Raw genomic sequence first — 16,848 nt, 5'->3', positions numbered from 1 at the left:
TCCCTCTCCAATCATCCTCCCGTGAAGCAGCAGATGCTACAAGAGAAAGCCCATTACATAAGGTGCTTAAATTCCCACTGATAGCTCGAAGCAAAGAATGTAAGGATGCTCTTAAGAACATCTTGTGCCTGCTAGTTGTTATTTTGCACTGTTTTTCTGGTGCCCAGCAATGAAGGTACTGAAAAATTGCTGTATTATTAAATTCCTGGAGATTTTATGGGCATTCTGGAAAGCCTCTCACTTGAAATTTCCAGCTTGCATTAAGCTGTGAGCATAAACAGGCCATGGTTTCACCTAACATCACCCTCCTCACTGCTCCACCTCACAGCGGAGGCTGGAGAGGAGCTGCCAGGCTCAGGGCATGCTGTGCAGCTGGCTCTCCGGGGACAGGAGAGCTGTTGTCATTACTCTTCTGTGGCACACAGGTGCAGCAGTTGCAGACCCCCCGGGCTGACCAGAAGCCATGAAGGGTTCGCAGTGCCCGAGGCTGCAAGGGGCACTTGGAGCCCTTGGCAGGGAAGGGGAATCCTGGCAGTGGTAGAGACTATTTTCCAGGAGCTGTTTATGCTGGGGAGGGGCCTTCACTGGAGCAGTGAAGGAATTTTAGCGCATAGAACCCTGCAGGACAGAGTTGATTTGCATACACACGATTGGCACATCCAGGATCTCTGCTATCTGGTGGGGCAGCCAGAGCTGCTGCTGCCAGACCCATGGAAATCCCCAGCCACCAGCCGCGGTCCTCACGGCCTGTTCGTGCAGATACGCTGACAGAAAAAGAGGAGAGGATACAGCTGTGGGAACCTGATAGGCGTAGGCAGATCTGCCTCTTGTGTCCCCCATCCAAAGGATGCACTGACAAAAACCCCTCACGACTCCTGCAGTGACAGATCTGCTCCAAGCTGGGCCACGCTGACCAAACAGAGCCCCGTGCCACGGGCTCACCCCTGACAGGAGCACTTACACAGGGCAGTATAAGGCTCCTGGGAGACAACTCCTGCTCAAGGCACGAGCCCTCCCTGCTCTGCTGCCAGGCCCAGCACTGCCCCTGCCTTGCTCAGCTCCGCAGGTCTTTGGCATCAGTGCTGACTGGGGTGGGCTCCACAGGCAGGCAGGAGGTACCCCAGAACAGGGCACAAGGGTACAACTGGGGCTCAGATCCATTCCCAAAAGGAACAGCCACAAAGCAGCCCCACCACAGCCCTGTTCCACCTGCTCCCAGTCTCCCTGGTGCACAGCCCTGCTCAGGGCCAGCAGACCCCAGGGCAGGATGTGCCCCTCCCTGTGCATGACAGTTACCCACTCTAAAAACAGCTTTCCAGGCTTGACTGACTGGCACCCCTGCTCCACAGCCAGCAGGGCTGGCCCAGACATGCTTCAGAAGATGATAAGAAGTTGACTCTGTTCTTAAGTTAGTTTTTAAGACAGTGACAAGTTACATGTGGGACAAATACAATAGTTATGTTTCTGGGAAGCACAAGGATAAAGACAGAGAAAATCACTTTCTGTGCTGAAGAAAATAAGCCAACAGAATTTTTTTTAGTCTCTTCTATTTGGTAGCCATGCTCCAAGCTCAGAACCCAGAAAATAGCTCTGCAAGACACTTCTTTCATCAACTCAAGAGTAGGGACAGCACTCTGTTCTTATCTTCCTTCCCTCCCACTCCCCCTCCCAATTCCTGACTCCAGCTCCCAAGGCAAGCAGGACAATCCAGATCAGTGTATTCTTCTAGGACCATTTTCAGAGCAACTTTTACCCACTTGAGATGACTACATAGCATAAACACACCTTCTGTCTGTAAGGCTCCTTGCCCTGTCTTTTCTAGGTCTCAGTTCAAGTACCTCTTTGCTCACTTCCAATCCACCATATTAAACATTTTATACATAATTTTTGGTGTTAAACTACACATACAATCGGTCTCTAGAATTAATCAATCTCTAGAACTCCTGAGAAAAAACAAGGACTCCAGCATTCCCTAGAAGAATACTTAAAAAGCAGGACACAGCACCGCACTAGCCCAGCTCCAAAGCAGAGCCTGCTACCACTTTGTATGATAAAAATCTGTCTGGCAACCGATTAGAGGAACAGTAACAAAGCCACAGAAATAGCACAGGTTGGGGTGGGGGCTCCAAGCTTCCTGAGCCCTCGGAACTGTGTATTCCCAGAGAGCAACCAGGATCCCAGCCCGGGGGCTGGCACCTACCTGCAGGCCATCGGGGTGGGCAGAGCCCAGCCCTCGCACCCGGCGCAGCGTCACCGGCTCGCCGCTCTCCGCGCTCTCGGTGGCTTTAGCCCTCGCCCAGCGCCACAAACACTGCATTCTTACTGCTGTGAGCCCCTCCAGAGCTACAGGACTGTACAGGCAGTCATTATTGCTCCTTTGAAATAGAGGTTTTCAAAGAAATAAAGGAGCCCAGCAATTATAATCACCAGAGCTTTCGGGCTTCGTAACGTCGAGAGCAAGTCACTGAGCAAAAATAGTCTTCACCCAGGAGCAGAGGAGTCAGCAGATACTCTAAATTGGAGCTGCTGCTCTATTTCTGACAGGAGAGCCTGGGAGCTTCTGTGTTTCCCTGCATGGCAGCTTTATTTGGGAGAGGACTGGGGGGAGCGAGGGGAGGGGAGACAGAGAAACAGAGCATTGTTCCTCTCACCGCTGAGCTAAAGAACTCCTGCTATTAGGCTGCTTTTCAACGGTGTTATGTCACAGATTAGCACAGTCTTGAAAATCCCTCAGCAGCACTAGAAATGCAGAGGGAATCAGAACCATTTAAAAAGGCAAAACCCCCATGAACTCAGGCCTTTCTCCTGATTTGTCCCTGACAAGCAGCAAGCACAGAGAGCCCTCCACTGCACCTCCTCCTGTGCCAGACCTGCTGCTCTGTTCAGCTCTCAGAGGTGCCCGGGGCAGGGCTCTGAGGCAGCTCTTCTACGACTCCACAGGTACCTGGCAACCTCTCCAACTAGTCCCAGAGCCTAAAAGGCACAAGAAGAGAGGGCTGTGTGCCACGTGAACACACTGTGACACTTGTGCAGTTTTCCTTCTCTGCACCATTTTCTGGAAGCCTTAAGAAGAAAACCCAGCCTGGCTATTCTACAGCAAGCTAACAGTATCTGAGAGATGGGAAGCTGTTCCCACCAGCACAGAGCCCGAGCCACTCAGGGATCCCCATTTCCACAGCGTGACCCGCTCACCCCTGTCTGCAGAGACTCCTCCCCATCCTGTCACAGGCAGTGTGCACGAAGCGAGACACCACTCTAGATTTTGTAATACCTAACCTATTAATGCTCCTTCTGTCAGTGATTTCCATTTTGAAAGCTTTCAGCTGAAATGCCGTTCAACATGCTGAATGAAATCTAGACAACAGCAGGAATGATCCCATGATACCCGAGACATTTCTGAAAGTTAACTCATCCCAGACAGCTCTCAGCACTGTGCTGATGTCAGTGTCCAACACCAACAGTGGCTGCACAGCTATTTTCTGAGCAGTGAAATAACAGGACCAAAAAAAAAAAAAAATCACTGCAAGAGCAGAGCACTTAGTTTATCTTAGTTTATTAGCCCAGCTATTTCCACTCCCCCAGCTCACAGCCTGTTCCAGCATGCCTACTCAGAATTCATTTTAATGACCCACAGGGTGTTGCAGTTCTGCAGTCCAGCCGATGCAAGTGCTACAGAAGCTGCCCACAGCTGCATGAAATGGATGTAGAACCCTTAAAAGATAACCATGCATTTGGAATCCCAGAGGGATTTCAGTGCTTTGTACACTTCTTACAGTTCTGTCCCAGCAGGAACAGAGTTCATTCAATTGGACACTGCTAGGGAGGGGGCAGCAAGAGAGCACGAATCAAAATAATAAAGATCTGGAAAATTCTTTCTGCCTTAGGCCAAACCCGAATTTGTTCACCCCTTTTAGTGACCACACATAGAGAAGGGCAGTCTCAACCCTCTCTGCTCCCTGAATTACCAGGATGTGGCAGATTTGAACTGTCCACCTCCCTCCCTGCTTTTCTTCACCTCTTCCCTGCCCCCCCTCTCTGTTCTGTAGGCATCACAAAGGATTTATAAAAGAGCTACAAAGACATTCTTTTAGACTCAGGCAATTCCAGTAACCTTAGAAACCAACACTAGCTGGGAGCCTGGCAGTTTGGCCACAGCAACAGGCCGCTTTTGTCCTCTCATTGTCACTGCTGCACCTTTGGCTGTGCCACCCAAAACCTCGCTGGGCTGGAAGGCAGCACCAGCATCACATTCAAAATGAACAGTAGGAAGTAAAAGGAACAACTTGGTCCTGAACCCATCCAGTTTCACCAGAGACCACTTAGTCACATCAGAACCAAGCCAGAATAACTTCCATGGAAATCTGTGGAATTTTTCACCCAGGCAGATTCCTGCTGAGGCCAAAGAAAATTTTTGGTTGTTTAACGATCAAAGGAAGCTGAACGAGAGCATTGTGACCTGGCCTGCAGAGGAACAAACGGGAAAAAGAATAGAAAAAGCCTTTTCTGCCTTGTTTAGCTGTCAGTGGACTGAGCTCTATGAGTGTGTGTGTGTGAGATTGTAACAACGGTCCTGCTTTGGTTAATGCTGGCCACAGAACGCAGTGCAGCACAGTACGACTGGTATCGAGGAGAAGGTAGTGAGTGACAAAGCGCCGCCGTGGCTGTCGGAGCCTGAAGGGCCAGGAGGGTCCTGTGTGAGGGCTGTGCCCCCTCCTTACCTGCACCACCTCCTTCCTGACGTTGACGATGTCCAGCCAGTCGTTGAAGCGGGGGTAGCTGTTGAGCTCGGCCGTGCGGTCGCTCAGGGGCACGCTCAGCTTGCACTGCCGCTGCCGGTGGATGTAGTCAATCAGCTTCACCTGCGGGTCCAGAAAGCAAACTCTGAGCTCCCTTGGCTGGGGGTGTACTCAGCAGGTCCTGGCTTGTGAGCGGGGCTCTTTCAGGACATCCTCCTGGGAGCTCCCAGGGAAACCCATGCGGTTCGTCTCCCTCGCACTGAGCATCTTTGCTTTTCAGCATTTCAGCAGCATGCAGGACCTGCTCTAAACCCCCATCAACAGCAGTTCTGAGGCAGGAATAGCCAAAGTACCCAAAGACTCTGAGGCCTGTTATCTGATGGGCATTTCTATTACAAAATCAACATTAAAAGCAGCTAACTTAAAAGAACAGAAATTCAGGGAGTTGGACTAGATGTTTGCTGCGCATCTTCCATTCCAGAGTTTTATTCCAAAGCTTTTATCAGCTGACCATCTCATGGCAAATGCACTACACAGAATTCTTCACTTCAGGCACAAAAGAATAAAACAGCAAAAAGGAGTATTATTTGTGCCTTATATTTGCTTATCAAAAAGAAAATACTCTCCAAAGATTGCTCACTGTGTCTCACGTTCCCATGAGGCAGGCTTAAGCTTCAAAACCTTCCCAACAAAACAATGCCTCAAAGCAAGCTAATGGATCCATGATTTATAAATCAAAACTTGTTCTTAGTCAACAAACTTTAGCATCTGGGACATGATCAGACTGAAAATGTAAAGGAAGAAACAATCATGGATTCTTTGACCACTATAATGTGTCTCCCCTTACAGTTCAAGTGCTTTCCTATGAAGTTAGTTGAGAGTATGTTTTATGAGCAATCTATTCCTTACAACTGTCAGGTATAACGAGTTTTTCTCTGCCCACATACTGAATTCTGACAGCAGTGCCATGCAGCTTGAGATTCATCAAAAAGTGTGTGACTACCGAAGTGATTCCAATTCCTGCAATGCCCAGAGCAATGCAAAGCACTGCGGCTCCCAGGAGAGGCAATCCAGGGCTGCCTTGTCCTAGAAACGCAGCTATCCCTGGGCATTCCCACTCTGACCTGCGGAAACCAGAGGAGCCTTTTCACCACAAATTCCCAACACGGCTACACGGAACTGGAAATCCCAATCACTCGTTCTCAGTACCTCTTTTTACACAAAGGGGCTGACAGCACTTCCTTTTTTCCACCCCTCGTCTGCTTCCTCCGGCCAGAGCAGAGCAGGCCAGGGCAGGGCCAGCCTCAGGAGGGACTGGCCGTGGGCTCAGCAGGGCTGGGCCCCAGTGGCTGCCACGCTGCTGTGTTGCTGCTGTGTGCCAGGCAGGGGCCAGCCAGGGGCTCTGTCCCTGCCACGCGTGCCCTGTGTGCCCTGTGTGCCAGGCACAGGCTGCTGGCTGTGCTGCTGGCTGCCCTGCCCTGAGTGCCCCTGGCCCTGGAGCAGGGGAGCTGGGATCCTCCAGGAGGCCCCAGGCAGGCAGGGGCACACACATGTCACCGGCTGCCCGACCTTCTGCTTTCTCGCTGTCACAGGTCACAGCGTGCTCCTGCTCGTTGCCAGGGCAGAAAGGAGCATGGAGGTGCTGTCCCAAGCATTCTGCTCAGGGCTTGGTTTGCATTTTCTTTCTCAGGGGGCTTTTCACCTCTCTGGACACTGATACTGGGCAGGCTGGGATGAGCAGATGGGCAAGGGCCCCTCAGGACAGACAGAAAGAAGAGGCTGCAGGAAGTTTGTAGACTCAACAGCCCCCAGTATGCCAAAGATCAGCCTACACAAATGAAAAACAGCTTCCCAACTGTGCAATAGCTATGTCATGGAAAAGAGAAGGAAGAGAGAAATCACCCCAACCTTGTCTCTTTCCAGAGGCCACTCCAGGGAAGGGCCAATGACGATACGTGTTCTGATACACAAGCACAACAGCCAGCCCCAGGCAAACAGCTCAGCGAGTTTGTGAGCCGTTTGTGAGGAATTCCCAGGGCACTGCGGGATGCTCCTGCTGCTGCCCCTGGCTCACCTCATCCTTCCCCATTCCTGGGCACGCCTCAGGCTTGCGGAGCACCTAGGGACAGAGATTGCACAGTGATTTTGGAACTGGTACAGCCAGCCCTGATGGCTCTGTGTGTAAAGCAGCAGCTCAGCTCTGCAGTCTGACTGTAATCTGTTATTTTAGTGTAGGATCTCCCATCAGGCAAGATTTATTTTTCCTGGAAGAAGGATGAGCTATCAGCATACTCTGTAAAGCCAGAGCTCCACGTGTAGTTATATGGAACACTAATTACAGGCAAATGCCCTAAAAGCAGCACATGATCCAGAATACAGTAGGGAACTGCAGGCAATGGAGGAATCAGAATCTGTTCCAAAAACCACAGTGGAAGGAAAGGAGGGCTTAGCATCTATTTATAAATGAAAACACCACAAATTATGTAAAAGAAACGATACATAGCGTGTGCCCCACACTGTCCAATTCCAGCGTGCAGTGTCACGCGGACAGCACGCTGCTGGGGGCAGGATATTGCTGAGGGACAGCCACTGCCTTTGCACTCCTCACAGACCTCCAGGCCAACCTCCGAGTAACACCAGAAGCGTCACATGAGTGAGCGCACAGAGCGGGGCTGCACTGCTGGCTCGCCGCTGACCGATCTGCCTGCTCAGGAGCAAAGGCCCTCATCCCTCCCCTCCTCCCTGCGCGCAGCTCTGCCTCTCCCTGCAGGAGCTCCCTGGAGCAGGCACCCTTCGGTACTGCTGAAGAAAATACTGCTTCAAGTATTTCCCCTTCCCAAACATCACCCACAGCATAAACTCCTAAAGGACACTGCTGGGGGGGACTCTGTGCAGCACGGATTTCAATGTCAAACTCCTCTTCGTTGTTGGAACGAAAGGAATTCTCCAAAATGGATAAGCACTCTGGCAGCACAGGTCTGAGTGGCTCAGAGGGCCAGGGCTGGTTTTTCCCGGATAACTCCTTCGCATTTGCTCCTCCAGTCCAAATTTGTTTTCCCCTAGTCCTATAAATAGTGTATTTGCATTCTCTTCCCAGCCTACAAGCACCACGCTTCTCCCCTAGGATGAATTTCATTTTGTTGTTTCCTGCCCAGACTTTTTACTAAACTACATGGTTTGGCTGTAATAGCTGAGCTGTTGCAAAACCCTTTTCTGAGAATATAATAAAATTTCTGGGTTCAGTGACGCACATAAAAACCCACAACCAGCACACAGGTCTCCAACCACAAACTAGACTGAGAGATAAAGCCAATAGTAGCTACTCACTGCCTGCTTGCTAAATGGCACGTCCTAGTCATCACAAATGGCAAACCCCACACCAGAAGCAGCAAGATTCCAACTGCCTTGAACCCACAGAGATGGGAAAGGACAAGAAGAGAGACAGGATACGGAGCAGCTGGAGCAAATCACTGATCCCAGGGCAGAGCCCTGCTGCTCTGCCTGGTGCAGCTGACGGCCAGGACACCAGGTCTCATTGCTCTGAGAAGGGCACACGTGCCAGGTGCTCCTGGATGCACGTCCATCTCCTTACAGCACCTTTAAGAGATCCCTTTACAGCACAGATGAGAAGCAAGTCCAAGAAGTTTAGGAGAAAACTGCCTAACTTGTACTTTTTTATTTATTTCTGCAAAATAAACAGCAGATCTCTTGAGATACATGTCTGCCATATCCATGACCTCCAGCCAGCAGTTGGGACTTTAGAGGACAATAAACAAAAAGCAAATGCCCTTGTTGAAAAACAAGTTTTCCAGCTGCACTTCTGCAGACATGGCACAGGAAAGCATCTGTAAAGCCAGATCACTGACAGAGGTGCAGAATTCAGGAGATACTACAAGGAAGAGCTGGAAGAATTCTGTTATCAAACTGCAGCCCAAGTATTTCAGACCTCTGGTTAACTGATCAGAAATCACATTGTAACCCCTTCATTTGTCAGAGAATATTAACAGTTACGGTGTCTGACCAGAGAAATCAAGTGTCATGCATTCCGGGGTCAACTCTCCCCAGCTTCTTGTTGATTATGTTTTATTCGTGTTTAGAAAAGTGGCATCTTGTTCCAGAGCCACTAAAAGGCATTAAACTAAGACCTACTGCAGCCTCTGCACTTGGTCAAAACCCAGCCTGAATTCAATGCACTTGATCCAAATAAACATGGAAAAAGAAGCAAAGGCTAGAAGACTGCCCATTTTTCTGAAGCCTTCAGTGGCTTAGTCTCACGCTTTTAATTTACATATCTTGAAATACCCTAAAAATGCAGCAAAAATAATAATTTTCAATTTACAAAAAAAAAAAAAAAAAAAAAAAAAAAAAAAAAGAAAAAAGGAAACCATGGCACAGAATGGAAATTATAAACGAAACAACTTGGGGACAGGCAGAGGGACACTGCTATACCAAAGTGCCAGCCAAGATTTCTGCAGAATATCAACAGTTGGAGACCAAGTTTGATTCTATCATGCGTTTCACAACCAAATGCCATGTTTTCACACTTTAACAAAACCTATAATCTGCTCAGTGAAGCCTGCAACTTTTCTTGTTGACTTGAAACATATGCAATGTTTAGAAGAGGAGTTTCGCAATACCCAAAACAAACAACTGTCATGATTTAATGAGCAAATCAAGCACACGGTCAAGAGCAGATCCTATTGCTCCTGTGCCCAGAGATGAAATCTCAGGGAGCCTGGCAGCACTGGAGGAGACAATAAATATGAGCTTACACCGAAACTTCCAAGGCTACAACCAAGTCCTGCCCTGCAATTTACCCAGCCGGTGGCTGAGGCTTTAAAAGGATCAGATCAATGTATGGCCCAGCTCTAGCATGTGGTTAAGAGAAACGCAAATCATCTATCTTGCCTCAGACAGGAATTACTCTGGAAGGAACTCCTCTATTAACCTCCTGCCAAGAACCAGCCCAGAGGGCAGGGAGCACTCTCTGAAGGAGCCCAGCAGCTCCTGGTGCAGCAGGACACTGCACTGGCCAGGTCAGGATCACAGTGTGAGGGAGGTTCTGCATTTCTGCCTCCTCAAACAGAAGACCAAACTTCTGAACTGGAGTTTATCTGCACTGGGGAAAGTCAGATGAGTCATCTGAAGGCATCCAGTGAAAGTGGATTCACTTCACACCTTTAGCTGACTCTTATCTATTCTCCCCAGTGCCATTATATACACAAACCCTATGTCAGGCCAAAAAAACCTTCTAGGCCACCTGAGCACTGAAGAGGACATAAAAAGGTCAGAACTGGACTTGCCAAATTTGTCTCTGAAGTCATGCTCGGCAACCACGCGAGAAACTGATAAAGATCTCACCAGCTACTGGGAGAGAGCAGCATGTGAGGATACTTCAGGGCACTTTCTCCAAGTGATTCAGTCTAAAGTGAAGAAGGAGTGCAGCAGGGTTGATCCATGCAAGGGAAAGACCTTGATGTCACAGTTACACAGCACACGGAGAGCTCAGAAGGCCCCGTGGAGGAACCAACCCCTCCCCAGGAGAGCCACCCTGCCCCTGTGGGCTCTGCAGGGAGCAGTCTCCCAGATCCCAACTAACCGTGTGGAAACAGCAAACACAGAAGAGGTAGAAGTGCAGGCTGGGCTCTCCAGCTGGGGCTGAAATGCAGCAATGCTGAGCAGAACCTTCCCCCGAAAGCAGGAATCAAGGCAGCCCCGGTGTGATCAGAGTGCTGTTGAGCCTGAACACTGGTGTGGGGCCACAGGGGTCCCCAAGGAACACACCAGGACAGGTGTCCGAGGGGGGCACAGAGTAAGGCCGAGGAATCACCGCACAGAAACAGCGCTGAGGCTTTCCCAGAGCGCCCAGGAGCCAGGAGCAGGCGGATGGGGGATCACAGGACACAGCTCCAGGCGCAGCTCTGCCAGGGACGTGCAGGCACAGGACAGGCCTCTCTGTGCCGGGCAGCCAGCCATCCAAAGCAGCTCTGCTCCGGTGCGAGGGTGTGCGGGGCCCTCCAGCTGACAACAACCCAAGCGTGTGTGCAGCTCTGCCCACAGAGCACTGGGCTGCTCCTTTGTGAACTCAAGCTCTCAGCAGCTGAGTCATCTGAATGCCCCCAGCTATCTGGATGGTTATCAGCATCTGATCGCAGCATCACCAGCACCGACTGCAGCCTCAGAAATTCTCATTTCCCGCTGTGCTCAGAGAACTCCTCCTTGTGCCTGTAGGTATAAAGATACCTGAACACAGTGTGGTCTTCCCTTTCCAGTACAGGGAGAATTGAACCACTGCCTGGTTTTGACTGCTTTAGAACCAAATCTGCGTGCTTAAACTGAGAGAGTGGATCTGTACCCTTTTCACATGACATATGCTCAATTTGCAGTGAAATCTGATCCAAACCTGCTCATAGAACACTTCGTTCAGCCACAGAGAAAACCATCCTTCCCATCTGTGCTTCCATTAGGAACAGTCACATAATGCAGGATTCAGCTGGAGTCACACAATCTCACAAACCTCCAAACTATCTTGAGATCAGCATGAAATTCAAACAGCTCTTTCCAAGGCAAGCACAGGAGCAAAAATTCACAGCCCAAACTAAGAGGAAGAGGAACAAAACACTTCCTTTCAAGGAATTATTTGTATCCTAAAAAATTAGGTCACTCAGTTTGTCACCCACATGGCTTTGCCCTCAAAACCAACAGAACTGAAGCTACTGAAGGATGATATCGTGGCCTGTATTTTCACCAGCCATGCATGGTAAAATAGGTATCAGACAAAATATTACAGAGAAATATCTAGCAGCAAAGGCATTTGCTTTCTTTAAGGTGGCATCTGAGGAAAAAAAGGGGCTCACACGTCAGACTCTGACCTGCAGCCTGTGGAATTCACAATCTCTACTTAAACCCAGCTGACTCATTCAGCAAGAAGCTTGGCAGTGAGCAGAACACCTGTCCAGAATGTGAGGCCTGGGTTCTGTTTTTCAGCTGTGCTGAAACGGTAGCCAGAGTTCTTGCTCATTTGGGTGCATTTCCTACCCACCTCTGCTCTGATCACACAGCTGCAGCCACAGGCACCAGGTCTGCAGGTGACTGCTGTGCTGGGCCACAGGCACAGTGCCCTTCAACAAGACTGGCTGCAGAACAGTGCCACTGCTTTGAATGATGCCACAAACACCTCAGGAATATCAATATACTTGGGCTCCATGCAGTAGTAGCACCTTGGTAAAAGTAAGAAAGAGGAAGAAGGATTAGAAATAATTTAAAGAAAAGGGGCCATGAAAGCTCTCTCAGTGCTCTGCCGTAACCAGTGGCTCCCAGCAGCAGGGACAATGAAAAGCATGGGGTGTCAGAAGGGATGGAAGAAGCCCTGGGGTGGCAGTCCCACCACGGGGCCCCGGTGCCAGCCCTGCTGCTCCTGCAGGATCCAGCTGTGCCGCTCAGGGACTTTGGGCTTGCTTGTAACAGGAAAGGAAATAGTTTCTCACTGCATTGCTAAACAAACCCTGCAAAACAGGACCCAGCACAGGCCAGCAGGAAAATGTGCAGGCAAGGGGTGCTGGGGGGAGAAGCCTTAGGAGAAACTGGGAAATGCAAGCACAGAGAGGTAGAGGGGTATGCAGAGATGGAACACCAGATGGATGGATTTTCCTTTGAACCCTCAGCCATGCCTGAGGCTGACACAATAGCCACTGCCCAAACACTACAGTATGTTATTTCTGCTTTGTCAAATGATGCAGACAGCATCACTTCTGGGTCACTTGGAGGCCACATACCACTCCTTTTCTTGTCCCCTCTTCTCTTTTACACAATCCCAGGGACTGAGGCTGTAAAGACTCAGTTGAGGCCTTCCCAGCTAAGAGTGGGAGGATGAAACTACACAATCAAGTAGTTCCCTGAGCCTCAGAACATAATTCTCTTCAAAGATTTCATCCCAGCGAGGCATCTGAGCCTAATGCAGCTACAGGAACAGTCCTCTGCTTAAAGATCAGAGATTTCACACCCACTGAACACTAAAAATGAAAGGCCCCCCTCCCCTTCCTTTGCAACCCGAGGACACATAAGTGTAACAGAATGACTGAGAGCATTCTGCAAGACTAAGAACTGTACTTGCCATTTGCTGAGCACAGCCCTGCTGCTGCCACACCAGGTCTGCAGCTCTGCTCCCCAGCTCACGGCTCTCCAGCACCCAGAGAGCTTCTTCACCCAAGCCACCCTTCATCAGGCTTAGCTGTGCTGCCATAGGGGGCACAGCAACCTCCTCCAGCCCCAAACCTCTCCTGAAGGGTATTGTCACTTCACACTGCCCTGCAGACCTGGTCAGCTTTCCCATCCCTCACGGAGTTGGTGCATGGCCACTGAGCAGGCTGATGGATTTACCCACACAGGCTTCTCAAAGTACTGCAGGTAAACAAGCACCTGTCCAACTCTGTGAAGTCCTGCAGAGGCAAATGCAGCCCAAACGTAACACCAACACTCTGCCTCTCTCTATTCACTATCTGGGCAAACCCAGGGGATCTCTCCTCCCTTTAAGAAAACAATTACCCCCCACCCCCTGTGGGCTTTCCAGTGACTGCAGCAGAAGGCAGCAAGTGACAGGGAGAGAGGCTGTGGAAGGCTCAGAATCTGAAAAGGAAGCACCAGGCCATGCTTTGGGCACAGGAGTTGTGTTACAGCCCATGGATTTCTCTGTAAAATTCAAAACTTAGACGTGCCTTTAAAGAGAGTATCCTCCATAGTTTTTATGATGGCACTAATCATTGTGACACATTTTTGAATGAACTCTCAGGTGTATTTGATTGATGGTGCAGGAAGTGGAAATAAAGGCACCAACAAGCTGTGCATGTGTAAACTTAGAGCCTAAATAAAGGAGAGTTTACAGCAGACAATACAAAGCCAGACATTTCCTTCAGCAAGGCCAGGAAGAGAATGACTAATTGGAGGTCCTCGTCATATTCCTGCACTTCCCTTTCCTCACTGCAAGCCTCATTCTGCAGGTCCTGAGCACCCCGAGCTGGCACGGACAGTGAGCTCCAAGGGGAACACCTTGGATGAGGGCTGAACACTCCCCAGGACAGAACTGAGAGGTCTTGGAAGGAACCAAGCTCCTTCAATGCAGCATTTTACTGCCCGGGATGCTGCCCCTAATCCCAAAGGCTTTTTTCCCATTTTTCTTCCCCTTGTCTTCCCAACCATCTTCCTTTTGTCTCACACATTTCTTTTTCTGTAGCCTCAATAGAATACAAGCACAGAGCTCCGGTCTCTACCATTCCCTCGCACTGGCTGGGGAATGAGACAGATTAGCAGTTTGTTCTCAGGCTTATTAGCAGACCAAGGGAAGGGAAAAACCACAGCAAAATCAATTCCTGCTTGTTTGACTCAATTATTCGAGCACTTCCAGAGTTCCACCTTCCCCTCCCCTGTGGCACACACAGCTCCCCAGACTGCTGCTGTGCTGGGCTTTGGGGAAGAGCTCTATACAGAAAAGTGTGAAATCTCTGTAGGAGCAGGTTGCAGGTCTTGGAACTGAAGACGTTCTGTCTCTGCACCCTGGGAAATCTCAGCTAAGAAACTGTATTCTCTGAAATGCTCCCAATTATTGGGTTTCTGCTAGAAAGAATTGAGCTATTTTGGCAAGGACTGGGGTCACATTTCTCTTTTCACAGACACCGAGTGAGAAAGCTGCCATGGCTCACTGCTCACATTTTGTTTTTCAAAAAATCTCCCTGGGGCTCTCTCTTACTGGTTCACATTTGCCTGTAGCAACCATGAGGGGTTTCTATCATTAGTTAATTACAAATACAGGATTTAGAGTGCAGACACCTGAACCCAGATTCCCAACCTTGAAAAGAACATTTTTTTTTTCTTGTGACTCTGAGACTTTCACCTAAACCATGATGTGCCCACCTAAAAAGTGGAGGAAAACACAGCTGCTGACCCAGTAATAGTTGCATGAGGAAAAAATACAGAGGGGACTGATAAGCAGCAATTGGCTATACACCAGACAGTTCTGCAATAGCTACTTGGCATCCTACAGCAGCCTGGAAAGATTTTAATCAGCACTTGAAAAAAAGATCACAAATACAAAGATAACAAGCTCCAAGCTCAGCATCTCTCAAGCAGGTACAATATCCATTACTTCTGTGAATTTCCACAGAAACTTCACACACCGCATTTGTCTCTGTACCCAAGCAGAACAGGAGGGGTTGGGGTTGGTTTTCCTTTGGTTTTGTTCATTTAAGAGAAGTGTACTGTGACAGTTGGCTAAAACCAAATTTCTCATTTTCAAAGCATTCTGTGGAAGCAAACTGAAGTTCTCAAAACATATTCTTCTAATAAAAATCTGCATTAAATGTACAATGGAAGAAGATGTGCCAGTTCAGGATCAGAGTTCAAGAATTTTGCTTGTGCGTTCAAAAATTATTTTATGCAGAATTCATGAAAAATCGGAGCCTGACTTTTTTGCTCCAGTTGGGAGCTGGAAAAAGGTCTTTAGAGCAGCAAAGTTCTCACATTTGCCATCACTTCCACAATTCAGAAAAACTTCCAGAGCATCAGCCTGTAAGAAACATTTCTAAAACGTGTTTTATACACTTGTATGCTTTAATTCCATTTCTCTTTTCGCTTTTCATGCTCTACAGGCTCTTTAGGAAATACTCTTCAGAAAACTTCTTCATCACCCCTTTGCATTATTCCTTGTGCTGAGTTACATCCCTTTTGTCCTAAAGTATCTCCTTGGATCATGTGCCGGAGAGAAGCTGAGCAGGCTCTGGGTTCAGGGTTTCGACTGCCCCTGCTCAGACCAGAGGAGGGATCACTGTGCTGAGCCACGCTGACCAGAAACACACAAACCCCAAACTGCTGAGGAGAAAAGAAAAAGCCATTGTAACAGCCTGTGTGCTGGTCTGTCATGGAAATACTCTCCTCCCAAGGAGCAGGGGAAACACAAAGGGATCCTGTGTTGTATTTCTCTGCCTGCCCGCGGACAGCTCTGAGTGCTGGATACAAATTCATGCCACAAGAGTTGAGATTTTTCACTGCAGCCAAGCAGCTCTGCATCGTTACACAAGGATCACTCATGGCTTTGTCCGACCCCTTTCGTTTACAGTACTTCACCTTGATCTCTCCCAAAGGAACAGGGCTAAGTTAGGCACTACTGAAAATCCTGGGTCCTGAGGATGCTGTAGAAAGCTGCAATGCCATACCTGTACAGTGGGAGACTCTAAATGCCACTGCTACTCACCTACACCTCCTGCCAGGTGTGATGTAAAACACTACTGGGAGCAATTCTTTCTGACACTCCTCCAGAATACCAAAGCCAGAAACACAGCAAAGGCCTATAAACGGCTGAGGGATCCAGCAGAGCTGCCGACAGCTTCTTACCTGTCTCACAGGCACTAAGTCAGTGCCCACACTCAGCTTTCCTGGTTTTCAGCTTGTTCGAAAATACAGCACATGAGCTGTCCTTGCACAGCTCAGTCACTCCAAGGATTTCCACAAATGCAAAACTTACAGTGCTCAGCCATCACAGGATGAGCAAACAAAAGAGCAGGATTCCCTAAGTATCAGCAGTCTTGCTTTAGAATCACCTTCTGAATCCAAAAATGTCTTGAACAAAAAGAAAAAAAAACCTTTTCTATCTCCATCCTTCCTTCATAGATAAGTCTTATTTCTCTTTTGTGTTTTGGCAAAGGTAATTTATAAATTCAACTGGATTGTTTACAGTACAATCTTGAAAGTGCAAATAATCAGCAGCAGATTATTATTAGCTTTCCAGCTGTGATCTCATGTAACTGAAGTTATCTGAAACTTCCAGATGCCCTGATTTCCCCGAATGCTGGATGAGGTCCTGCCCATGCTGCCTGCTACCCCAGCAGTGCAGCTGAGGCCTGTGCTGGCTTCGGTTACAAGCACAGGCATTTGGGAGCTCAGCAGAAGCAGCCTGGCTGCCCAGGCCCTGGAGCCCATTTCCGTGACCTGCCTGCAAAGCCCCTGCATGTCCAGTCCTGTCTCCTCAGCACAGTCACTGCCAATCATTTTCTTCAGCTGAAAAGAGAAAGGGAGAGGACTGAGCACAGTCACCCAGAAATAGGAAGCTGCAGCATTACTCACT

The 16,848-nt window shown here is 49.0% G+C and overlaps 1 protein-coding gene across 1 annotated transcript in view; it reads right to left on the bottom strand.

Annotated features, from left to right (window-relative positions):
* The window catches only part of KSR1 (kinase suppressor of ras 1), a 50,713-nt gene that overhangs the window by 18,658 nt on the left and 15,207 nt on the right, over window positions 1-16,848 (bottom strand). The window contains exon 2 of the mRNA XM_066202213.1: window positions 4,719-4,859. Within this exon, the coding sequence (XP_066058310.1) occupies window positions 4,719-4,859 (141 nt within the window). The remainder of the gene's footprint in view (window positions 1-4,718; window positions 4,860-16,848) is intronic.

This window comes from Chamaea fasciata, unplaced genomic scaffold (genome assembly GCF_029207755.1).
Source record: "Chamaea fasciata isolate MVZ Bird 193981 ecotype frontalis unplaced genomic scaffold, bChaFas1.0.hap1 SCAF_21, whole genome shotgun sequence".
Taxonomy (NCBI): Eukaryota; Metazoa; Chordata; class Aves; order Passeriformes; family Sylviidae; genus Chamaea; species Chamaea fasciata.
Note: the sequence above shows the minus strand (reverse complement) of the source record. Positions and strands in the feature narration are given on the sequence as shown.